Source organism: Eptesicus fuscus, chromosome 18 (assembly GCF_027574615.1).
Source record: "Eptesicus fuscus isolate TK198812 chromosome 18, DD_ASM_mEF_20220401, whole genome shotgun sequence".
NCBI classification, from domain to species: domain Eukaryota; kingdom Metazoa; phylum Chordata; class Mammalia; order Chiroptera; family Vespertilionidae; genus Eptesicus; species Eptesicus fuscus.
This window is the reverse complement of record NC_072490.1, coordinates 23,482,171-23,508,653: the sequence shown is the minus strand read 5'-3', so window position 1 is coordinate 23,508,653 and position 26,483 is coordinate 23,482,171. Positions and strand designations below refer to the sequence as shown.

Sequence of the window (26,483 nt, the reverse complement as noted above, 5' to 3'; positions counted from 1 at the left end):
CTGGCCCTGTGAGTTGGGGTGGGCGCCACGCCCCCATCCCCTGCTTGGCACCCACAGCACCACTGGGTGAGGCCAGGCCAGCACCCTGTGCCCCCAACCCCCGCCTGGAACAAGTCAAGCTGCGTTCTCATTCCACATTAGCCTTTTATTATAACCGTAGTGAATGGGATCACTCTGCCAACAGGATAAGTCATTTCTTAAGTCAGTATGAGTTATAGCATAAAGATGAATGAGAAAAAAGCAATAGATATAAATGGCACGGCTGAGTACCCATAAATCAAACGAATTGTGCCATTGTGAGAAAATTATTATGACAACTTTTACATCAAAGTGGTTCAAGCCTGTTTATAGGAACCTTATATTTCACTCTAACACTATAAAAAGAGAGCTTCTGAAAGGAATACTGAGGAAGGGTTTTGGCCTGAGAGAAGGAAGCCTGGCTTGCCAGCTGCAGCCCCAGTTCATCCCGGCCGCCTCTCCCGCCCCACGGACCCTGGGCCCTGTGCGGGGCCAGGGCAGATGCACATCAGCGGGAGGAGGATGGCGCGGCTGCGTGGTGGGCTCCACAGGACAGCCACTCCGCGTGGGGGAATAAGTCCTCCATCCACTCTTGTTCTGTAATGATCCCTGGGGTGGCTTTTTAAAGAAACAATACAATAGAAACAAAAAGAATAAATTTGGGTCAATTCTGGCAGGTTATCATTAGGAGACAACAGAACTGCCACAGAATTTTATAACTGTTTGCCATCTAGTTCTTGTTAATGGCGAACAATTCCCCCCCCCCCCCCCTCCCCACTGCCCGCAATGATGTATGAGATCCTACTCAGTGGTATGCAGGGGAGGCTGGGTTTACTGTCAGTCACCTTCGTTCTCACCACTGCCCTTAGCGGAGGATACTCGCAGGAGGCCGTCTCTGGGAGAATCCAGTATAACTAAGAGTTCAGAGTGCTGTATGACCCCTTGGCAGCCACACAAGGTGAGGCAAGGTCATCAGGACTTCCTTTCTCTAAGCTGAAACTCCACAGGTAAGGTACACATATAATCTCACTCAGATTTCCACACTGATCAGAGAGGAATGCATGAACACAGGGAGGGGCATGTATAAAAAAGGTAGATGACAATGAGAATTAATCTAAGCTTTACGTATATAAAATTTAACTGCTGATAATCAAAACACAAGAGGGTTCCAATGATTATCACATTTGTTAAAGAAAAAAAAATATATTCGGGATTTTAAAATTGTGCCATTACACGTAAGTACCTGATAAAAGAATAAAAAGGAACATAAATTCTTTAACAGCACTGCAACTAATAAAAATGCAAACAATGCTCAATTATGAAGAATAAAAACAAGTCACTTAAAAAAGATAAGAGTAATTCGAGTCTCAGACCCCATAACCCTATGGGAGTTAGAGGGTGGCTGTTGTCTGCACCTCCCCTCCCCAAGGGTTTCCTTCCTCTGAGGTGTGAGCAGTTTGCTGGGGCCACAGGAGCAATGCCTCTGAGGGTCCCCAATGGCTCTCGGGTGGCACCGACATGGAAGCCCAGAATGGAGGACCCGCCTGCATGCGGGCAGGGCTGAGGTCTCAGGGACCCTGACGCAGGAACCAGCCCAGAGCCCCTCGGAGGGGTGGTGTCTGGTGGCCACTGTGGGGCCAGTGACACTCTGCTCTCAGGCAGAAGAAAGGCTGAGAGTAAGCAGACGACCCTGCTCTGCCGCTAGGAGACAGCCAGCTCCATGGGCCCAGCGAGGACAGCGCTGCACTCTAGAACCTTCCCTAGCCAGGCCCTGCACAGCTGCCAGGCCCTCCCCGAGGGACCTCCGAGCTCAGGAAGTGTCAAGGGGACACACTGGCAGCAACCTGCTCAGCGAGTCCCCCGCACAGGGGTTGAGCGGACCACGCAGGGCCGGGCCGCGTTCACCAGCGCCTCTCAGACCTGGAGTACCACTCACCCTGCAGGCTGATGTGTTAGGAGATGGCCCTGCTAGAGTTTAAGAACTAACTGCAGAGCCAATCAGGAGCCCCTCTGACTCCCGAGTCACCACCATGTTCTGGAGCAGGAGTGGGAGGGCCTGCCATCACACTGGTGTAGAGGAACCATGGTCGCAGTGGCGGGATGGAGAGGGTGTCTGTTCGTTCATACGCAGCTCGTCACCTGTTGCCAGGAAAGCACCCACTGCCAGAGGCCTCGCCACCTCAGAGGAGACGCCCGAAGAGCCAGTCCCCCCGGCAGGCTGCTCAGCGTCTTCCGAGGCTGCTGAGGGGGATGGCGGGGCTCTGTGTCAGATGTCCAGGGGGCTCAGCGACCTTGTTTTCATGGGTGAAGCATGATTGTTTGGGGAGGGGCAGGGATGGCCAGAGGGATCTGGACTAAGGCCTGGAAATGCATCCTTTAACAATGAAAAAACCTAAACTCACCGCACCTAACTGAGCCCTAAGTTCAGACCCAGTTTCTAAAGATCACCAGAACTACTGAGAGGTGAGTAATGTTTTCTTCCAGCCCAGGAACCCCGGTCCTTTCTGTTGCATCGGGCTTTGTTGTATGACTGCCCAAAGGAGAAAGGAACTCGGCCGAGACAGCTTTCCAGAGAGAGTGTGTCCTTGCTATCAACCTCTTTCTCTCCCGGATGCTCTGAGGGAGGGGAGACTGGAAACCAACTCTTCTTCCTTCCAGTTATAACAGGTGGAGTTGCCACACCATAGCTGGGGAGCACAGAACAGTGTGGAACTGGACCCTTAACCCAGCTCTACCTCAGGGAGGGGGATGGCAGGGGTTAGGGAAGAGCCTAAAGCCCTGTCTGCGTCTTGGTGACCATCAGTCTGTATGCTCTGTGGCATCATTTGCTTTTCTCTGAAGGTTCTGAATGGTGGCTTCGATGCCACATTGCATGCTGGGAAAGAAGCGCTGGTTTCAGAGGGGTCTCCACTGGGGGGGCCTCAGCTGGGCCTTGAGGCTGCTGAGGGGGACGGCGGGGCTCTGTGTCAGATGTCCAGGGGGCTCACAATGGTGAAGCCGGAGTCCTTGCTGTTGCTGCTGCTGTCGTCGTCGGGGCTGGAGCTGGGGTTGCTGGAGGAGGCCGAGGCCGGGCCCATCAGAGGGTCGGAGAACACCAGCGGGAAGCGGGCCAGGCTCTCGCCCTTCCCAGATGTGCTTCTGAGGGTGCGGAGCGGCTGGGCCTGGCTGGAGAGGGGCGCCCTGGCACTGCCTCCCCCGTCCTCTTTGGAAACCAGGATGAAGTCCTCCGAGCTGCCTTCATCCGCGTGCCCGGGCACTTCCGAAGAGGCCTGTGGAGCACAGTCAGGAGCACAGGGGTGAGAGCAGACACCAGCGGACGAGAGAGCTGAGTGGGGCCCAGGAGCTGGGGTGCGCTCCTCAGGAAACTGCCCCCCTCGCCCTGTGCTATTCCTTGGAAACCCGGTGCTCTCCCTCTGACGCTGAATGCTGGTTCCCGGGGGAACAGAGTGGACCTGCTGATTCAGAGGCTGTTGGGAGGGGCAGTTCGGGAAGCAGCCAGCAGGCTACAGGCAGATCCCTATCAGCTTCTCGTGGCACCTGCCATGCAAGTCACTCATCCTCCTCAGCTTTAACCCCTCACCTGTGAGTGGGGACAAGGACGGCATCTTGTTCCCAGGGTGTGGTCACAGAGCTGGGAGATGGCGTGCCGGGATGTGAATCACACAGGACTGGCTCCCTAACTAAGCCCAGGTCCGGAGGGACGACTACCTGCTTGAGGACAGCCCTAGGAGGGCCCAGGGCACTTGGTCTCAGCCAGCGCCTCCTGGGAATGCACCGGGGGGCCCTGGGACAGTGTGGTAACTGGTAGGTTCTACAAACATGAAAAACGGGCGTGGAATTGCAAAGCAAACCCCCAAAAGCATAGAGATGGGATTGCTTTGCAATTGTTTTCCTTTCTTTCTAAGCAATTATGACTAGCGTTTAGTTTTTTAGCTAAAGAAGACATTCATGAACATCAGTAAATGTTTTGAGCTAAGACCAGAGAAGGAAGGAGAGCCGTAGTCTAATCAAACATGTTCCAAAGCCAACCTGGCAGAAAGCGCACCTACCCCGGTGCTGATGGGAGCTTATGTGGTGCCCACACCTGCTCTCCCACCGGCCTGCCCATGCCCCACAGTGTGGAGGGACTGGCACAGGGGGCTGAAGTCTAATAGATGTAGAGCCCCTTGGCTAGAAGGGCTCCTCTGGGTCCTCTGGCCTCAAGACTGGCATGGCCAAGGCCACCTGTGAGCTGTGGGCAGAGCCCGGACAGGTAGCCAGCAACGCTTCTAAGGGGAATCTGGGCTAACTGACATGCCCCTCTCTGAATCTCCTGTTCTCCTTGGTGACATGGGTGGGTGCAGGGTGAGTGGCTAAATAATGGTTCTGGTGGCTCCCCTGACATTTGTCTACCTATAAGATACTGAATTGGAGGACAGAAACAGGATTTGCCCTTAAAATTACAGTGTTGGAAGAACAGGCCTTGAGGTTCTTGAAGCTGTTTTTATTCCATCAACATATTAATTCTTTCAAAATGGAAGAGAGCACAGCACCCGGCACTCTGGTAGATGTAATGTGACCACATATGGCACTAGGGCAGTCGGTAGAGAAAGACTGTCCTTTCATCCCATTACTGTCCCTCTGCAAGGTGCCCCTGCTCAGGGCTGTGTCGCTAGGAGGGATGTCTGAGTGGGGCTTGTCCTCCCACACGTGTGCACATGGACCTGAACCTTGACCTCCAGGCTCCCACGTGGGGACACTTTGTTCGTATGACCATTGTCCTGCACTGTAAACAGAAAACTTGTGCTGGTAACAGGTAGGTTCTTACAAATATGAAAACCAGGAATGACAACTGCAAAGTATAATGAAGTTTTCAATGTAGCAAATTCATGACTGTGTTTGAAAGGTCTTTTTCTGTAGTATTTTTACACATTCAACTAAAAGAACCACACTAAGTTTTTCAATAAAATGGCCAATTAAAATTGGTTGGGGCTCAACAAAATTTGAATAAATAAATTATTATTGAAAAACTAAACATCTGTGCAGGGAAAGAGAATTAGGAGGAACTAATCAAGTTAAACTTGCAATTTTAATGTATTCATGTGGCTACAATGCAAACTCAAAATGCTCCATGAAAACTTCCCGTAGAGCTGGTGAAATTAACCACACAGGGTTCTCTCTTCTTGAAGAGTACTCTTAAAACTAAAAAACTCCTGTTCTAATGTATCATTTTGCTTTTTTAAAATCATAAAAAATAAATAATTTACAAGCATCTGGATGCTAGTTTTTGAGAAAGTAACTTAGATGAGATTTTGCTAATGTTCATTTTTTAAGCTGAAACTTTGTAAGCCATTTGAAAAGAGTATTATTAGGGATTTCAGTCCTGTCGGATGATGACAGTGAGGCAGCATGGCGGAGTAGGAAGCTTATTGCACTGGGACAAGTTCTGCAAACATAATGTCTGGTGAGCCATGGGCCTCTTAAGCCTCATTTTCTCACTGGAAAAACAAGCAGGCAGTACTAAGTGCATGAGGAATCTCTTCGATCTCTTCTAACTGGAAAATTCTGTGACTTTATGTTAGAATAACTCATACACAATGTAGACACCTGAGAGCACGTTACAGCCTACAGGCCAAATCCCACCTGCAACCTGTTTTTGCACAGCTCAAGCTGTGAATGGCTTATACATTTTTTAAAGGGTTGTAGAAACAAACAAACAAACACACCAAATACAAAACCAAACATATGACAGAGACCCTATGTGGCCTGCAAATCCTAAAATACTTACTATCTGGCCCTTTACAGAAAAAGTTTGCCGACCTCTCTGCCTCAGAGGGTGGACGTTAATGCAAAGTCCTTCCCCATGACGGCAAAAAGGGTTCTGCCGAGTGAAACACCAGGACAGCTTTAGGAAGGCATGGGCAGCACGTCTTGAGGCATCACCTGGCCAATGACGGAGGCAGAGACCTGGCGTTCCAGCCCCACACCATGGGATCGGCAGGCGCCCGGCCAAGGCTGCTGCGTAAAGGTGTGTGGGGTGCACTGCACAGCTCCGGGAGGCACGAGCCTAACTGCTGTCACTGTGACTGGCACCGCCCGAGGGCACCAGAGTGTACAGCCTGCAAGGTTGTATACAGCAACCTGGGCCCAGGCCATCTGTGGTATTGCCCAGGTGAACTTCGCACATGGGACTTCAGTAGGGATTTTATAATTCATAGCTTTGAAGAACTTAGGTGACTGTGCCCCCTCGATGTGACACCATTTGTCAGAGCTCTGTACCTGCTTGGTGGCCCCGGGCAGCTGGCCACTCTGGCCCTGGCCTTGGCCCTGACCGCTGTAGTGGTCGTCTGAGATGGTGATCTGCTCATTCTCCTCGGCTTCCAGCTGGCTCTGGTTGAAACGCAGGGAACCTTTGAGAATGTCTTTGATCTATTTTCAGAGAAGAAGAAAATAAATGAGAAAGATAAATTAGTTTGTTTTTAAATGCTCGCTAAATCTCTGATACATTGAAACCAGACTTGTCACTGACAATTTTTTATAGTATGGATATGAATGTATTTCCATCAGAAAGAAGTAGCAGAGAAAAATCCAATTCTATCACAGCCATCGACTTATTAATGACCAAGGAAAATGGAAGTGTCTCAGTGGCCAGGTCCTCACAGGGTCAGGCCTGGGTGTCACCTCCTTGGCGGTTAACTCAAGGCGGGAAGCACCAGTTGCCTGCACACCGAGCCCCACTGAACAGCCCTCGGCCCCTCACGGGCTCCACTCCAGCTGACATTTGAGAGCAGCACAGATTTCGTTGACATTTACATTCCCTGTAGCCCTGTACGGGTCCTAAGGGTCACTGAACTGTAGCCCTTAGAGGTCTGAGGCCTGTTGCAGGGAGTGAGTAAGACTTGTGCTCCAAGGGCATTGGTATTTATGGATGTGACTGAATGTGATGCTGGACCACACGCACAGCTCTGGTGAGGAAGGGGCTGGGATGGGAAATGGAAAGTCAGTTTGGGCTTCAGGCTAATCTGACAGGATCACCAGGAGGAGTGAGAGGCACAGGAGGTGGAGATCCAGGAGGGGCTCTGTCTGGGAGGAAGTGAGGGGCTGGGGTGACACGGCTCTAATGTCATGGCACTCCATGCCCGAGGGTGCCCTCCCCAACAGAAATTAAAACGGACGCCTGTGGGACACAAAGTCAGATCTGTGGACATACCTGTTTTAATCCTGCCAGGGAAACCAGAATTTGATCTTCTTTTTCCAAATTTTCTTGTAATATCACATCTTGAATATTTACTGAAAATAGAAGAATGACATTTTATAACTAATGCTCTGAGTGTAACTTATCTGCTGCCATACTCTAACTTCGGACAAGCTTGTTTTGCCAAATTTCGCAGCAACGATTCCCACCAAGGATGTTCTGCCAAACTGCTCTCTTAGTGTTTGTGGCCTTAAAACATGCCCTGTTCATAAGACCTTACATGCCACATTCTTAGCCACTCCCTCTGAAGTTGTCCCATCCTCTGCTCTGGCCTCCTTAGTTCCGTGAGTGCCCCTGACAGTGAAGCGAGCTGTGTATCACTCCTGGCTTGCTCTCTGCCCGCCAGTGGGAGAGGCAGAGCCAGCACACTGCTCCCTGGCCTGGAGGCCCTGTCCCCAAATCCATGCAGACTGGCCTCTCCTCCTGGCTCAGTTCTCTGCTCCAGCATTGCCTCCTTGGAGCAGTCTTCCTGCCCATCCAACTGAAGCAGCCCAGGCCCCCCTCTGCTCTCTACAGAATCACCTCTTTCACTATACTGATAGTAAGCACTTGTCGCCATCTGATTGCTGGTTTATTTGTTGTCTGTCTCCCCCAATAGAACATAAACCCCCGGCCTTTAGAATAATGCCTGGTGTGTTCAAGTACACAATGAGTATTGACTGACTGACTGGATGAATGAACAAACATGCAGGAAAACTCCTGGGACTTGCATTTCAAAACACTGCTATTCTAACTATTTCCCCAAAGCATTTCCAGGAAGGGCCAAGGCAAGGACTGATATCAACAGAAGTCCAGGCTGACAATTTATTAGAATCTTCAATAAGAATAAGTCTGAACCATGCTGACAAGCCCTCTCACACACTGTAGCAGAAAATCAGAAGCTTTTCTTTATTCAGAAAACGTGACTGTACTTTCTCATGAAAGGCCTGCTCCAAAACAAGAAAGCATGATGAATGGGAATGGAATAATAGATATAATTAGAGAGCAAATGTTTTTGGTTTCCTTAAAAGCCTGTAACAATTTGTTCTCTCTCAATAAAAAAACACACAAAATGCACTCAACAAGACATTAATGACAACCAACTGCAGAAAATTAACAAGAAACAGTTCTGTGGGCTTTGAGAGGACTGCAAAGGTTACTTTTGTTTTTATGGCTGCTCTGGTGTTTAAGGCAGAGCTCGGAGGCCAAGGGTAGAGTGGGCTCTGCCCCACTGAGCTGAAGGTGGGACAGATTTCCCAGCTCCCAGCCTGAGAGGAAGCTCAACCAACGGATGCAGGCAGACTAGCACATCTGCAGGAAGCGCGGGGGCTTCCTGGGTCCAAGGAACTAATGGAGGGGAGGCCTCTGGAGGCTAGACCCAGCAAACTGGGAGCGGGGAGCAGGAAAAGAGCAAATCTGACAAACAAAAGTAAAAACAAAGCAAGTGTGATGTCTCTGCCTGCCACTTGGATGGTCTGCTGTGGAAGCCAAAGCATTTGGCCAAATTGCCTGGTGCCCGCCCCCCAAAGCAGTGGTGGGGCTCCTGGTCAGCAGCAAGGACCACAGGCATTGAGGGTCATGGGCTACAGGCCAATAGGGCAGTCAGCAGCTCCAGTGGGGACAAAGGCCCAGGAATATATGGGAGCTGAGCTCTCCTAGAGGCCAGCAGGACCCGGAGCACTCAGAGGCCTTCCTCAAACATCAAACACATGCGAGCCGTCCCCGAAACTTGACATTGACACCATCTGGCAAGGAGAAGAGACGGAGTGGAGAAACTGAGCAGAGTTAACCTGTAAGAAAGGGAGTTGCCTTTAATTGGCAAGTTTAAGCCTTGGAAGGGAACTTCAGAACAAGATTTGCACACACCTGCGTTGAGGTGTATAGATTTACTACCCCATTACAGAAGTCTCAGTGTCTACCTGAGATCTTACAACACCATACTGGCCATGTTGCCTAAAAGTTCCTTGAGCCAAGCTGCCCCAGCCATCCTCTCTTGGATGCCCTGTTTAGCTGCGAGCCTGCCAAGAGAGGTGTGGTGATGCTCGAAGGAGGAGGCTGAAAGGCGGGGAAGGCAGAAGGTCTGAGTGTGCTGGGAAGTGGAACGGGGCTGTCTTTCACTACAGGCCTAAGCAGGAATAAAGCTCCATGTTCTGAAGGCCACTCCCCGTGTGCTCTCTCTGGATGAGAGCATGAGCAGCCAACACGCCCAGATCCTCACGGCTGCCCTGTCTTTTGGGTCTAAAGAGGTGGCAGAGCTCCTGGTGGGCACCCTGACTCCACCTCCACCCCTTTGTCACCAACATGTCCCAGATTTCATTCAGGGCAGTGCTGCGCACACTTGTCCTTTCAGTCAAGGTCGGTCATGTGACATAGCTCTGGCCAATGAGGTGTGAGATAAGACCCTCGCCGGAGCTACTGGACCAGTTCTCATGGGGGCCTGACTCGGTTTGCACCTTTGGGGCCTGTGCACTCCTCGCTTCTGCTGCTGAAGTGCTGGCAGGGGCTCCACGGGCCACCTTGCAAACATGCAGAGGAGGACCGCAGCGTCAGGATTGCGGGTGGAGAGCCACAGGAGCCTGGGGCACTGGGTAAATCCTGGAGCTGTTACACCTGCTCAGACTGCCTACCTCTGGCTTCTTTTATTTTAGAAAGCAATAACCTACTAATTTTGTTTATTTTACTTTTTAAAAAAAATTCTGTTATTAGCATCTATGTTAGTTTCAAGATACTACAAACTGAATGGTTTAAAACAACAAAAATCTATTCACAGGTTTATTTGTGGAGGCTGTAAGTCCAAAGTCAAGGTGTTGGTAGGGAAGCATTCTTCACGGGCCCGTCAGCTTTGGGAGGTTCCACAACCCTTGCTGCTCTTGGCTTTACCTTCATCCACATGCATCTTCCCTGTGTCTGTGCCCAAATTTCCCTCTTTTCATAAGGACACCCGTCATTGGCTTAGGGTCTACCCAGTATGACCTCATCTCAATGGGAATACCTCTAAAAGATTCTACTTTCAAACAGGGTCCCACTTATAGGTTCCAGGTAGACCCAAATTTGGTGGGAACACTACTGGACACAGACAGTAGCCAAATCGCACGTTACACAGATGAACATCACCCACTTCCTCTGATGCAAGGGGTCCGAGGCGGCCCCACCAGTCCCCTCTTGCAGACAGAATGTGACTCAGGTCCAGGCTGGCTCTGCCGCGCACAATGTGGCTGGCCGAGGGCACGCCTGGGGCAGGAGAAGAGCCCAGAGCCTGGTGTCATCAGCATGTACCCTCACCCAGCAATCTCAGGCCTTATTTTTTGGATGGGGTCAAAGATCACCTTTTAGGATCCCATGAAAACCAGGACTGTCTCCCTGAAAAACCACCTACATGTAAAATGTTCACTTAATTTTAAGGGAGAAAACCTCTGCTATAACCAACTAAGCTGACTAGTCTCACTTCAAGAAATCCGGGGTATAGAAATCCAAATGAAAACAAAAGGGCATCTTCAGAGGCTGCTAAACGTTTTGATTGCAAGAATTTCCATTTTACTAAGTACTGTCCATGTAAATCCTTTGCCTAACCAGTACCACTACATAGTGATTTAAGGTAGCATTTATGAACATTCCATCCATATAGAACCTCTCAGCAACAAATCTGCTTTAAGTAAGTTGCAGCTGCATGTAAAAATAGAACATAATGATGTCTTTTCATGCTTTAAAATATTACAGGCAGAAATCTGAAATGTTTAAATTTCCAATGTAATGCACATTTTTCTTTATAGGAAAAAGCAGAATAAATCGTGATGTAAAGGCTTTTCATTTTACCTCTGTGTAGCAGGAAGATTACCTTCTTTATAATCTCATTCTAGTTAAGTGCTATATATTATAAATGTTGGCACATTGGAACTGAAGGGAAAACCTCACTTGACTAACCACTTCTGTGGGAATTACACAAAAGTCTACGGCGATTCCACTAATCTTGATGAAATGTCGACATCACAAGACTAGATCTCTGCCTCCGAGGGTAGTGGGAATGGCACACAGGCTACTTTTTCCCTTTCTTAAATCCTATGTTCTTCAATGCCAGAAGAAAAGTGTTTCCGTTTGTTATTGGAATGGCTGGCACAGAAGGTTAACATAAGCCTGCATTCATTATGAGGGGTAGTGGAATGGTAACAAAAACAGAACTATCATCTATTATAGTGGAGGTGGAATTGGGCAAGTTATTTAACCTTGTGGTGCCTGATGGGTAATAACAGAACCTCCCTCATAGGACGGCTGGGAAGAGCACAGACAGGAGCATAGCACCTGCCCCACTGCAGTAGCTTTCATTTCCACACGAACACATTATGTCATCTGAGTTTCCCAACAACCACTCCGGATTAGTGCCACCATCCCGGAGTGGAAAAGGCAGCCTGGCTCAGACACGCCAGGTCTGTCACCTGAGGTCTCACCACTGGAAGTGGTGAAGCTCGGATTCCATTCCCGGTCACCAGAATCCGGGCCCTCCTTCCACAATGGCCTGACGGCAATGATGGAGGGCCCGAGGTCTGAAGAGGCACAGGATGGGGTCTTGACACTGATGTGATTGCCTTGGGATGTTAGTGCCCTTTATTTGGTGGTGGGGCTGACCTGCTGGGGTACGGGCACTGCATCCATCAGCTCGGGCGCTTTTGTGCTGCGATGTGTGTGCAGTAGGATGTGGAGTGCCTGTATCAGAGGGCTGTTTCGGAGGATCAGACAAGATAATCAAAGTGGCCCCCTTCTAACATCCTGCCTCACTATTACTATTACTGCTTAGTATGTGTTTTCCTTTTCCTTCTCCAATATCTCAAATACCCAGAAAGTGGACTCTGCTCTCTGACGCTCTCTCATCTCTGGTAGAGATTAGTTATCCTGACCTCTGACCTCTGACAACCTCACATAAGGACTGTCCCAGACTAAACAAGAAATTTGCAGGCTGTTACAAACAGAGGGCTCACATGTGGCTGACCGAGGGCCACATGCATGCCCAGGGTGGTAGTGGCTGCAGAGGCCATTAGACAAGGAGTGGGGGGCAGACCTGTCATTTGTCACTACCGACTTTGGCTGGGCCACTGGGATTTCTGTTCACAGAGTGTGTCCATACTTGTCCAGAGTTTGGGAGAAGGCAGGCTTAGGAGAAGACTGTAGGCATCAAGCTCACCTTTTAACACAAGGTGTGTACTTCTGTGTGTCCCTGCAAATGCCTTCCCCTTCTAGAAGGCCTTCCTCTTCTCCTAACACCACACCCCCCTCCTTGTTTTCAAAGTCCACTTTGAAAACTGTATCCAAGCATCAGCTTCCTGTGAACAGTCTTCCCTCTGAAAGCATCTATTGCTGGACTCTCATCTTTTACTCTTGGAACTATAATTCACAGATGAGGCTCAAAGACTAAAGTTTCCTGAAACTGCACAGTTCTACATGGCAAATCCTGGACCCAAGGTCATCTGGATCCCAATGGGGTGCTCTGCTCACTATATCTCTATTACTTTAGAGTCCCCCGCTCCACGCCCCTGTCCCCACCAGTGTTTCTGAGATCACTGACTAGTGCTCTGGGAGGACCTTGGTTTGCTTCCTGTGAAGATATGTGTCACTTTCAGTATTTCTGATGAGGTATATTCTCTTTCGCTCTCTCTCTCCCTACTTTGAAGTTTTACTCACCTTTCCTAACACTGAGCTCAATTGTAGATCACCACTCTTCCTCTTCACCCCCCCCCTCTCCCTCCCAGAACCTATTTTTATATCAGAGAACAGATACTTAGTAAGTACTGGCTGAATGGCCAATGGAGGCTTTCCCAGCAGCATCAGGGCTGATTTTTATCTCCTGAGAAACAGATGTAGGTGAGATACTTCTCAGATAAAGTATTAAGTGACACTAACATCACCAACCAGATCCTAAATTGAGAAGTGGGAGGGGGAGGTGAAGGGAAACGGCATTCATTAGTGGTCTATTAAGAGCCGAGTACTGAGTCAGGCACTTCATGCTCAGTTTTTTTCTTAAAAAGCAAAAAGCAGATTACACAGAACATCTAATCAAGGGTCCTATTTTGTATCCAGCTGCCAGAATGGCTGAAAATCCTAAACTCAGCACTGGGAAAGCTCGGCGCTGGGAAAGAAGATCACTTGGGAGAATCCAGGGGAGACTAGGCAGATGTGTGCACTACACTTAAGAATGGTCTTCAGGCTACAAACAGTTCTCTTAAGTCAGTGGTCGGCAAACTCATTAGTCAACAGAGCCAAATATCAACAGTACAACGATTGAAATTTGAGAGTCAAATTTTTTAAACTTCAACTTCTTCTAACGCCACTTCTTTAAAATAGACTCTCCCAGGCCGTGGTATTTTGTGGAAGAGCCACACTCAAGGGGCCAAAGAGCCGCATGTGGCTCGCGAGCCACAGTTTGCCCACCACTGTCTTAAGTAAACTGAGTGTGCTTAGCACAGAGCTTGTGATCTTCAAGGTGTATTATTCTCGCAGGGCTTACCATCCTGCCAGCCAGAGGGACAGAAGAATCACTCCTCACAGGAAAAAAAATGTATCACATTTAGGACATGGCTGGCACCATAGGGTCAACCAGAAGAAGAGACTTTAAGTATATTTTATAAACTTAAAAAGCTCTAAGCTCCAATAACAGTTAGATGCCTTTGCCAGAATATGTACTTATAAAATCAAAGAAGAAACATAGTGGGAGTCTTATAAATAGGAAAATCCTGGGGTTTTGCCATCATTCCCTTTACTTTGGAGCAATGAGATAGGACAGCAGTTTGGATAAGTTGTAAAGTTACATCATTTAGTCAAGTGAGACCCTTTGAGTTGGGTTTAAGATGGATATATTTCTGTGAATTTCAGGCCATACGGCTTTCGCTGATATAAGGATCTAGTGAAAGTTAAGTGCCACTCCTCAGCTGGGATTTAGAAATGGCCCTTGGCAATGAACATCAGCCTTCTTATCCTGGCTTCTCCTCCGCCTCCTCACAAGATGTGAAGCTCAGCCTGAGATGCTTGGGGTGGCCACAAAAGTCCTGGAGCTTTCACGCAATTGACAGCAAGCCTGTTTCCACAAAGATGGGGTGGACGCGTCTTTTGTTTACTGAGTCATTAGCTGGAGAGGACAGGGACTGGAAGAGATGGGGAGGCAGCCTAGTATGGAGCGGTGAAAACAGACCATGTGGTCAGACAGGTTAGAAAGATGGAAAACCTGGGTTCTTCCTGGGGAAAAGCCTGTGGGGAAATGAGAGCCAGAAAGTGAAAATACAGTGATGAAAGGTGGACAGTCTGCACTGAGGTCATGTGGTCAGAGTTGTGGTGTCTTAGTCTGGAAAGGGAGGCGACGGTGCTTGGTTTGCTAAGTTTTCCTAAATAGGCACAGGGTGGGCACAAGGAAGATGCTGACCAATAGTTCCAAGTCTTCCGATGATAAAACCGGGAGCGGGGGGAGGGGACTTCACCTAGGATAGAACAGTTTCAGAAAGGCTGAAAAAAGAACTGAATTTCCGATGGCTGAAGGCTACAACCATTGTCAGGGAGGCTGTGCGCCCTCTGCCCACAGATTTTAGCTGCACACCTGCCTGAAGTGTGGGGTTAGGAACACATCATTAAATTGAGCCCAAATAATTCTAAGCCCTCTTGCTCCTTGCTGCTTCTACTCTGTCAAGGGCTGGTGACATCAGGTCACCTGGGGCTGTTAGAAAGGCAGAACTTGGGGCCCCACATCAGACCCATTGAGTCAGAATCCGCATCTCTCACAGGATCCTCGGCAAAGTGTCTATTTCCTTCTTTGGAGGAAATGCAGTATCACACAATTAAACACAGGACTTCAAGTTCTTAAAATGGTTGTGGAGAGCTTTTATCACAGCGTGGCTGACAGGGAGAGAGCTGTCTGGTGATCACATCTTCTCTCTGTTCTTCAAAAGTCATTAGTTAATTGCCCTATTGAACATTTTCAAAGACACCCATTGAAAGTGGTTTTTATAAACATTAGAAATCAGATTTATAAAGTTCTTACAGAGGCACATAAACTAATTTTCAAAACTGGCCTCCTCTTACAGCTAATTCTTGCATAAATATTATGACAAGTGTAAAATCAGTAATGACATGTGCAAGAAAATAGCAGGAGGTCTGAAATCCAGCAACGGATTCAAGTGTGGCCTCGGCAGAAGCATCAGTGAACGAGAAGCCAGGGACTGGATGGTCTGGACCCCTGGTGCCCGCTAGCTGCATGGCACTCATCCTTCCCTGCCTTGGTTTCCTCGTCTGGGGAATGAAGAGTAGCTGAGATAGCTTTTAGGGTTCCTACATCTTTACTAGTCCAAGGTCCTATTCCAGCGCTCTCAAAAAGAGCATAGGAAACCTAATTTCTCTGAATCCATTGCATTTAACCCTCCCATTGTTTATATGAACAACCAATGAAAGGGCCAAGCTGATGGAACCCAGTGTCTAAATACCAAACGATGGAAACACCTCCACTGGGAGCAGGCAGGTGTGGGCATGAGAGGCCAGCAGGGTGAGCGGCTCAGACTCCCTGTAAACAGCTGGCCGCTCAGCCCAGCTGCTCACAGATCAGAAAAGTGCAGGCTGCTCGCCCACGTGCAATTACATGTGAAGTATGGCAAATCTAAAAATAGCCTGAGCTCAGCCACGGGGGTTATACCACGCTGTCAATGGCTTTCAACTCAACTGTCAGGATGACAAGAAGGGGAGTAACTATAGCAACAGAAAAATGAACACATAAAGAAAGTCTTCTGAAGTTGTCAGGAAAAGTTTAGATTTAATAAAACACTTATTTTTAATTCCTGTCTCTAAATCTTTGAATTCAAATAGTTCAATTCTGTGGCGGTAATAAAATTAGAATTTTGATAAAACAAATACTCTTTCAGTTTTGGCTTCCAGATTCATAAGGAAATACTGCCAACCTGTCAATGTTATTGCCTTTGTAATTGAAGGACAATCTGAACAAATGCCTTTTTATAACTTTTAACGGAGAGGCTTCTCTCTATATTTGTTCTATCAGCTATAATAACAGCCTTGAGCCATACCTGACATTTTAAGATATTACTGCATGTCCGATGAAAACATAGGGTGATACAGAACTCCCTTGAAATGGAAGGAACGCGGTGCAGACCATTGTCGTTAGAAGAAGTTCCTGAGGCAGTGCTCACAGCTTGCACTGTGGCCACGCGCGTCTGGACCATGTCAATGCGTGCACATCCATCATTCAGTTCTGAGAAAGCGTTCTCATCACAGAGCTCACACACACAATCTCAGAATCAGCACATCCACAAGCCCACCATCTTTCCGCACCATTTGAAAAGCAGTATTCAGTCAGTTAGGTGCTGGGCAATGTGCCACTGGCCCCAGCTCTTCCATAAACTAGACAGTCACTCAGCTCTCTGGTCACGGGCGGGATGGGTCTCTCAGGGTCTTCCCTGAGAAGGGGCAGTTAGGAGTTAAGGGGAACAAGGAGAAGATTTGTGTTGATACCCACTCTGGGCCATGTGCTGGACTTTAAAAATATATTATCTTGGCAGCAAACTGGCAAGATATATACTTTTATCTCCATTTTATATAAGAGCACACAGTTGCAACCTGGCCGAGCTGAGAAGGGACAGAGCCTGTATAACCGGTGTCTGTCTGATGCCAGGAGGCCGTCTCTGCTTCTCAGATACACTCAGCTGCTCTGACAGCTGCCTCTTGCCGCAGTACAAAGACTGACCTCCCCTGCTAGGTGTTAGTTACATGCACTTAAACTGTCTACAGATTTCCAGTGACGGCCTTGCATTTTCCGAGCATAGAAGATTGTCTCTTAGAAAGTCCCTCTATAATCTTCCCTCACCTAGGCAACCACTGTTACCAGTTATTTTCATATCAATACACACTAGTCTGCCACCTGCCCTCTTCACTTAATAATATATCATGAACATTTCCTTATGTTAATAAATAAAATTTATTAGAATTTTTAATTTTTATAGAGATTGCATATCTAAATGACTATACTCAGTCACTTTCTAATGGATATTTCAGTTGTTCCAATTTTAGAATACTTCAATAATCAGGAAAAATAGAAAACATTAAATGGAAAAAAACACTAGGGTGTTAAAGCCATTTTTAAAGTAACTATAATAAGTCAAGTAAATCAAGAGCTTTGCCTTAATTAATGATGTTTTCCTAAAATTTCTGCTTAGAATCAAAATTGCCTACAACACAGAAAAACCCTCTAATAAACGAATGTTATAACATGCAGATGAAAGGAAATTTATCTGTGGGTCCTGGGGCCAGGAATTCTTTGTAGCATCCCTGAAACCCCCTTTAAAAGCATGGCCAGGACATTTATATGGTGAACAGAAGTCACGGCTGTGTGCAGGATTCTGGCTGAAAGTGAAACACAAAAACAAATCTAGTTTTGTGGTTAGTTGAAAACTCACAGCTGGTATGGGCTTTCCTTTATAATTAAAGTGTTTCCCCCTCCCATGGAAAATTCTGAGGCTTAAGTCAAGCTGCTTTAATAGCTGCTACGTGGACCAAACAGCTTGGAAATTTCCTAGCAGGATTTTCTAGAGTTTTAGTAAATCTTTCTCTCAGTTACTTCTTTGTTCTCCTACTTTGGTCAAAAGCAAAATCAAGTAGTGAAAAGGTCACCTATGTAGCCAGAGAAGCAAAAAAACCAAAACAAAGCAACAACAAAAACACATGTGTACATACACACATATGTACACACTTTAGAATTAAGACAAATTAATTAGCTAAAATTAGTCATATAATACATATCAGTCATTTATATACAAACTATCTCTTCATTACTTCTTTTGGATACATTTTAAAGTATGATGCTATGATATTCATGTAAACTTAGTTCTATATACAAATGGTCATAAAGAAACACATGAATAAACAGAGTTTTGAAGGGGTGGAATCAGATGTGACCGGGTCTCTCCTGCTGTTTCCTCTTCTTGAACTCTTTCTCCGAAGGAGTGGTCAAGAGAGTAGAAATAAGGCGGAGGCTAAAATAGGGCCCATCCTGCCGCCTAATCAGATATTGACAGGCCGTCAGCCACCTAAGGCAGCAGCTCTCCAAATCCCTAAGAGTACGTGCCAGAGGCAAGGATGGTTCAGACAACGCCCAAGTGACAGCCTTCCGGCCACATGCACTGGACTCGTGACCTAATAGGCTGAGAGACCAGTGGAGTCTGAGGTAGAGAGTCCACCCTCAATGATGGCCCCAGGGTTGGAGGGAAGGAGCCTCAAAGGTGGGATGCATCATGATTCCTTACAATACTTGGTGTTGCCATTCTCCATACTCATAGAGAAGCATACAGGCCACTCCCATTAGAGTACATGTCTCATTTTCCCAATTTGTTCCCAAACTACAGATGCTAGACACTGCAGAGTGGAGAAAGAAAGAATGTCCATAAGTGCGCTGATAAACAGTAACACTATGCATTATAAAAGCTTTTGCAAGCAACGTGGAGTTGCTCATGTTAATACATACATGAGACCATTTAAAACACAGACCTCTACAAATGGAGACAGAGTAGTGGCCAAAGACTTTCTGATGTGACATACATATGACTCATGTGTACACTAGGACATTTCTTAGACTCTAAGCACAGTCAGAGTTAGAAAAGGTCATGTGGTCCTAACATGTATTTCAGGCAGCTGGTTAAAACATGTATTTTAAAAAATAAAGAAAGCATTGTCCAAACAATCACATTAGTGATTACAGCCAGGTTGGCACAAAAAGACTGACGGTTTGATCTTGAAAGCGCAACATTTTATTTTGGCTTGAGGTAGACAGATACTTACAAAGGGCAGTGTAGCAGTGAAGAGTTGAAAACTATAGTCAGCCTGTTTGATTTTGAATTTCTACTCCACTTCCTAGAGATATAAGCTTGGGACATTTTATTAATCTCTCTGTACTTCAGTTTCCTCATCTGTATAATCGGGACAGTAACGGTATATCTGCCATAGGCTGATATGAGGTTTACATGAGATAATTCATGTGAAGAGCTTAACAAAGGGCCTAGTGGCTCTGTTGTTATGACCATCACCATTCCCAGGGCCAAAGCAGTTCACTCACCAAGATGAGTGTCCATCACCTTCGCACAGTATTTGCACATGGCATCCAGGTCATTCAACTGTCCTTGAAGGAAGGAAATTTGGGCTTCTAATTCTTCTTCCTAAAATGAAGCAAGTAAAGATATGGAAAATTTGTAAAAATCAAATAAAATCCTCAAAGTTCTCCAATGACCTGGACTATTTTAAAGAAGTACAATGTCTTTTTAATCCTAGATAAGGCATAAGAAAATAGCAAGTAAACACGAGCAAACGAACTACTGACACTACCAATAAGATGGAAAAAGGGTAAAATAGAGGCTGAAAAAATCTGGACTTTTCCTAATTGAATGCTAGCTTTGTGCCATGCGTAAATGTTTACCCATATAGAAAAGTACATAAAATATTTTCTATAACTACTGAGTCCCACAAATCGGGAGAGTAAATTGGATTTCAGTGAGCCATACTCCCCAGGCAGCTGGTACAAAAAAATTACATTTTCTCTCACACACATTTGGGAAACTGAAGATTTCCATTTATATAAGACACATCTCATCACTTTCCAGACAATGATAATCTCTTAAAAAGTGAGATTTCCCCAAAGCACTTGGAAAAGTTTTGTCCCTGCAGCCCATAAATAGCTGCTCTTACATTTCCTCTCTTGATATGACACTAGAGCATTTTATTTATTTGATTGTTTCTAGGAAAAATACTCTGGGTTGAGTAATTATCTAAATGGTAAAAGACAATCTAACTATAACAAAAGGAAAAGTCTGTTGCCTTTTTTTTTTTTTTTAAAGAAAAATGATACACGTAAAAAATTTCCCCCGGATATTTAGAAGATTAAGGGAGTTTTTTTCAGAGAAAGAGAATTATCCTCATTAGGTAGGATACTTTAAACCAAGTGAGCTATAATACAAAGAAAATATTTTGCTGGAGCTGGAACAGGCTAGAAAATTGATTTTTCAGTTTTAGATGCTTGTCCTTTCACATAAAAATCCCGTGTCATTAAAAAGAAGGAAAAAGAAACCTACTGAGCTTTGCTTTTCCTTAGTGACTGCGTATAATTTGACTTATAGATGGAAATTAACAGTTGAAAAGGTTACTTGTAGGTGTATTCCATTTTAGCAACACACATATACAGCACTGAAAAGTACCGTTTCTAACTGCTGCCTGGAGAATAAGCCCTTAGGAATATGTATTTGAAAGCTTGACACAGAAAATAGAGCAGTAGCTTTAAAAACAAATTATTGAGAAGAGTCCACTGTAGGATAACACCAGCACTAACCATGTCTTTACATATCCCACCGAGTACAGACAAATGCCACCAGAAGAAGCTCAGCCAACGGATGATGACAGGGGCCTGTGGGACGGTTGGTGCCACCTTCCCGACTCTTTGGCTGGGCTTTAGGTGGAAAAGGATGAGTGTTTCAGGGTATTGTTCTTTTTTCCCTTTGTTTTGGCTGAGTTTCCCTGTTCTATCAGGACACTGCAGGAGAGAGAACACTGCAGGTTGGTTAATGATGGCTGTGGTTAGCTCCCAAAGATGGCCACCGTGCAGTCCTTCTCTCATTGTACACCTTGTTCCCTCCCCTTGAGCCTGGCTGACCTTGTGACTTGCCTTAATCCAGGGAATACAGCAGAAGTCAAAAGGGGCCAGTTTGGCACTAGTATAAGAGGCCTGCTAACTTCCGCTCTCACTGGAAGAAGATAGCTACCATGTTGTAAGGAAGTTCAGGCTAGAATACTGAAACAGGAGAGGAAATGTGGAGAGAAAGAGGCCACAAGAGAAGCTCTGAGTTCTAGACATGGGGATGAAGTCTTACTGGACCTTTCTGCTCAACCCATGTAAAGTCAGCCACTGAGTGACCCAGTCAACTCAGTCAACATCCTGTGGAACAGAACAGCCCACCCGAGCCTTATCCAAATGCTGGACCCATCACCCTAGGAGAAGCAGTAGTGCAGCTGTTTGAGGACTGGACTTCTGGAGTGGTTTGTTGTCCAGCAACAGGTAACTGAAAAAGTGGTAGCATGGACAGATCACTAGATGGGTATATGGCCTTAGGAAATTCGAGTTATATTTCTGACCCTTCCATTTACAAGTCATGCAACTTTAAGTAATCCTCTACCCAACCTGGGCCTAACTTCAGCATGCTCTGGAGAAGGTACAAGTCTGACACCAGGCTCTCAGGGAGCTTACAAGTGTGTAGTTGGAATAAGGAAGACACACAGATTACTAGAGTATGAGGTAGAGTACATGAAAATCTTGTAGTTAAATAAGAATAACTGCTGTGGGAATCCCGGTCCCTGCTTCCTGTCCCTTCTATTGAACAAGTCACCTTTTCAATGTGTTACCGACACAAACCCAACCAGATGAGTCTAGAACCCTACTGAGGTGAAAGCTGGGCAGTCTGTTACAAGAAGGGGGCTGGCTGCGGCCTGAGTTTTCCTCACATGTGACCACTGAGTGGGGGGCTGACAGCTCAGAGTGGACAAAGGGCACTAGGCATACACTGCCTTCTGTGTTAGATTAACTTAGATTAATCAATCATTCTTTAAAAACACAAAAGCCCTTGGCAACTTGAATCCCCAGCAGACATTCCTACCTAAATGGATTTATTTTACACTTTATTTTCATTTTAAAAGTTGGGAGAGAAGAAGCCAGAGGAGACATTTTAGAGGAGACAGACCAGGCCTGTGGGTGTGAGGCAGTGGACAGCTGGGGGGAAGTATGCAGCTCCAAGGGGGCTCTCTTCCTCAAAACACCTAACTGAACATTATTGTAATGCAAGTGTGATGGGGCTGGTGACCTCTGAACTGTGCAGTACACAGTCTGCACAAGTGTATGCAGAAGTCAGAGAGCACGGCAGCCCACAGCGCACTGCGTGAGCGTGTGGAAGTATGAAAACACAGTTTCTACATCTGCACATGCTGCTTAGGGCTCTGGTGGCAATGAAGAGCATCCTGCTGGCCTAAATCCCAAGCCAACCTCATTGCAAATGGAATCTGTACTGTAGAAAATGGCAACTTTCATTCATTCAAACCTTTTTCCCAAAGGAAAGCTCATACAAAGACCCAGTGTGAGATAAGAAGAGCATTCTGGTTGAAAGAGGTTGAGGGGCCCAGGGTCTTCTTCTATTTGGAAGTTAGAAATCAGTGTCTTAGTCTTCTAGAGTTTGCCTCATCTAAAACATTTCTAAACCCTTCAACTATCACTCAGCATTTATAAATAGGAATGGGATCACTTGGAGGCAAAAAGGTGACTTGTCATTTGTTCTTCACTATATAATTACAGATAAAAGAAAGAGCCAAGAATCAGGCTTCTAAAATTGTGGAACTGATTTCATGCTGCTCTCTTAGCTTCGCATGCTCCACTCTCTTCCCAACTAACATGCTTTAAACACTGGCAGCTTCAGTCACTTGTTTTCAGTAAACTGGCCCTCTGTGATAAAAAACAAATGCTTGGCTATTTGCCTTGAGGTTTTATGAAAACAGTAGTGTAATTTTTAGGTATAAATAAGACACTAAGAAAAATTTTTATTATACAGCAGGTCCTCGAATAACATCTTTTTACTCAATGTCTTCCTATCTAATAAAAGAGTAATATGCAAATTGACCATCACTCCAACACACAGGATGGCTGCCCCCAGATGGCTGCCCCCATGTGGACACAAGATGGCCACCACAAGATGGTCAGCAGGGGAGGGCAGTTGGGAGGGACCAGGCCTGCAAGGGAGGGCAGTTGGGGGTGATCAAGCCTTCAGGGGAAGGCAGTTAGGGGCAATCAGGCTGGCAGAAGAGGGAAGTTGGGGGCAACTGGACCTGCAGGAAAGGGCAGTTGGGGGGAGACAAAGGCCTGCAGGGGAGAGCAGTTGGGGGGGACCAGGCCTGCAGAGGAGGGCAATTAGGGGTGACCAGGCCTTCAGGGGAGGGCAGTTAGGGGTGATCAGGCCTGCAGGGGAGGGCAGTTAGGGGCAATCAGGCTGGCAGAGGAGCAGTTAGGCATCAATCAGGCTGGCAGGGGAGTGGCTAGGGCAGTGGTTGCGAGCCACATGCAGCTCTTTGGCCCCTTGAGTGTGGCTCTTCCACAAAATACCACATGCGGGTGCACATGTACAGTGCGATTGAAACTTCATGGCCCATGTGCAGAAGGTGGTTTTCGGCCTGGGCAAGTCTATTTTGAAGAAGTGGTGTTAGAACACTCAAGGGACCAAAGAGTCACATGTGGCTCGCAAACCACGGTTTGCCAACCACTGGATCAGGCTGGCAGGCAGAGCAGTTAGGGGCAATCAGGAAGGCAGGCAGGTGAGCAGTTGGGAGCAAGCAGTCCTGGATTGTGAGAGGGATGTCCGACTGCCCGTTTAAGCCTGATCCTACCGGGATCGGGCCTAAACAGGCAGTCGGACATCCCTCGAGGAGTCCCAGATTGGAGAGGGTGCAGGCTGGGCTGAGGGACACCCCCCCCCCCCCCTCCATGCATGAATTTCATGCACCAGGCCTCTAGTTTTGTTATAATGTTGATGAGATGCCATGGGAACTAGATTAACTCTTGTTTATATCAATTAGCCTATAGTACAATTGGCTTTGTTGTAGGTCGTTTCACTTAAAGTCACAGAACCTATCAATGATGCTAAGTGAGGACTTACAGATTTACCTCTGCACATGTTTCCTTTGCCTGCCACTACAGAAGGGAGGATGAGGGCCACTCCATTGGAAGAGAAAAAACCTAGCATCTAACCTTTCTATAATGATTGCAATATTGCAGACACTAAGCTTTGCATGCATTAACTCATTTACTCCTCACCACAAACTTATAAGGTGGATTCTCTCATTCTCTCCTACATGAAACATGGTCTCCTCCTTTGTAAACACATTCTTGGAAGTATATGCAAGGTTTAGACAGCTAATTGAGAACCCAAGTCCCTTGGCTTACTAATCCCACTGAATAATCTCGTATCTCAGTTTCCTTTAAAAGAGATTCAGCCATTACCATGTTAAGTCCTAGCCCCAAAATTACTTACTAAATTGTTCTCCTTCCAAAAAATTAGGCCTAATTGGTTGTGTTCTGTTTTGTTGTTTGCTGAATGATTTTTGTTTTCACTGTATCTGAAGAAATGATTATTTAGAATTTGCTTTTTAAAAAATGGTGTTTCCATTCACCCAAATAGCTTACGTGTTGTTATACTTCTACTCAAATATTTTATATCTCAGTTCTTAAATTATTTAAAAATATATGAATTTTATATATCAATTTTGTTAAATGATTTTATGTTTTTCTACTATTGTATATAATAGGACAAGCTTTTGTAGTTTATTATTTATTCACTTATTCATTAATTTACTCAATGAATACATTCGTGTTAGGCCTTGTGGAAAACACAATAATAAATGAGACATGAATTCTGGCCTCTGACTTTAAGAGTAAGACCGAAGACTTGTACATAATGATAAGAGATGAGTAAGGAACCTGCATAATAGCTCTGGGAAGGGCCGATGACTTCCAATGTATAGAGATGGAAATGAAAGCAGATGTTCTGGAAGAGGCAGCAGTATTAATGGGTCTTAAAGACGAAGGGGGACTTGACCCAGAAGAAATGATGGATAAAGATGTTTTAGGAGGCAAGGACCCAGTAAACAAAGGAGTCGGAAAAGTGTGGGACCTGCGCAGAGCCAGAGCTTGGAGAAGAGCAGAAGCTGAGGTCTGGCAGAAAGTCTTCCCTTCCTTTTTCATTCATCCCGATTACATTTTTACTGCAGATGATTATGTTTTGGGGGATGGGGCTTGACATGCAGACCGTCGTGGCTGCTGCCCCTCCCATGCACTGTGCTCATGAAGATGACAGGCTGAGCAGTGTCCTGGTCTGTGGACTAATGAAAACCCCGGGGTCCTTGGTTCAGGAGAAAAGTGAGGCAGGAAGAGCTCCGGGTATAGATCTGCTTAGCTTCCATGTAGTACTTCAGATCACAAGAAAAGCAGACGAGAGAATCCACCCTGACTGCAGGCATCAGGAACAGGCTAAATACAGAAACCAGGAGACAGGAAAGGTGCCCAGTCTTTTTTGAACAGATGGTGAAGAAGAAGTGGGAAATGAAGGAAATGGCAAGTCTTGAGGAGAAAAAGTGGGAAGGCCATGGATGTTCTGAGGAAGCTGTGGTGCACACAAGGGCAAAATACTCACACATGGTGTGAATGAAAACCAAGCCAGAGCATATGGTGTTGGCAGAGGAAGACACCACCAAGGGAAAAAATACATGGAAAAGGAGCACAAAGAAGACTTAAGAGTATAAAAGCCACGCTGGAGAGCAAGTGGAATATGATCACAAGCCCTGGAACCAGCATGTACCATGGCTGTAACCCTGACCCGACAGCAAGCGCTCTGAGCCTCAGTTTCCTGTCTATAAAATAAGGATAACAATAATTCCTACTTCACATGATTGTTGGAGGATGTACTTTGCACAGTGCTTGGCACATGGTAAACACTCATTAATATTCATGTTGTTGTTGTCTCTAGATTATTAATACAATTCTAGAAAGTTACTCCAAGGAACTATGGATATATGCCAAAAAATAACTCCCAGGATATTCATCACATATTCAATGGCAACATGAACACACACACACACACTCCACACAAATCCTACATGTCTGATAGGTGACTTCTGTAATGTGTAGTACCATTCATAAACAGAATATTATGCAACTTTTTAAAATGTTCTCCTAGAGAACATTTAACAGTAACATATTATACACTAATAGGGAAGACAAGTCACAAAGTTCTAGGTAGAGAATGACTCTGTCAGACAAACTGATGGTTGCTAGATGGCAAAGGGGTTGTGGATTGGGTGAAAAGATCAGCGTGATTAAGAAGTACAAATTTCCAGTTATAAAAATAGTCATGGAGATGTAAAGTACAGCCTGGAGTTAATAATACTGTAATAATTATACAAGGAGTCAGATGGGTACTAGGCTTATTGGGGTAATCACTTGGTAAGGTATATAAATGTCTTATCACTATGGTGTACACCTATAACTAATATAATATTGTATGTATATCAAATTTTTTTGAAAAATATATTTAAGTGATTCTGTTTAGAAAAAATAAAAGATATCCACCAAAGTGTTTTTATCAGTTATTCTCTGAACAGTAGGATTATAGGTCATCTTTCCTTCTTCTTTTTCCTTTCTTTTTTTGGG

General features: G+C 46.0%; 1 protein-coding gene across 1 annotated transcript in view; it reads right to left on the bottom strand.

Annotated features, from left to right (window-relative positions):
- Positions 1 to 124: 124 nt before the first annotated feature.
- Positions 125 to 26,483, bottom strand: part of TBC1D5 (TBC1 domain family member 5) — a 463,678-nt gene continuing 437,319 nt past the window's right edge. The window contains exons 21-24 of the mRNA XM_028129701.2: positions 19,314 to 19,413; positions 7,208 to 7,287; positions 6,277 to 6,426; positions 125 to 3,287 (exon numbers count right to left, since the gene is read on the bottom strand). Coding sequence (XP_027985502.2) covers positions 2,985 to 3,287; positions 6,277 to 6,426; positions 7,208 to 7,287; positions 19,314 to 19,413 — 633 coding nt within the window. The 3' untranslated portion in view covers positions 125 to 2,984. The remainder of the gene's footprint in view (positions 3,288 to 6,276; positions 6,427 to 7,207; positions 7,288 to 19,313; positions 19,414 to 26,483) is intronic.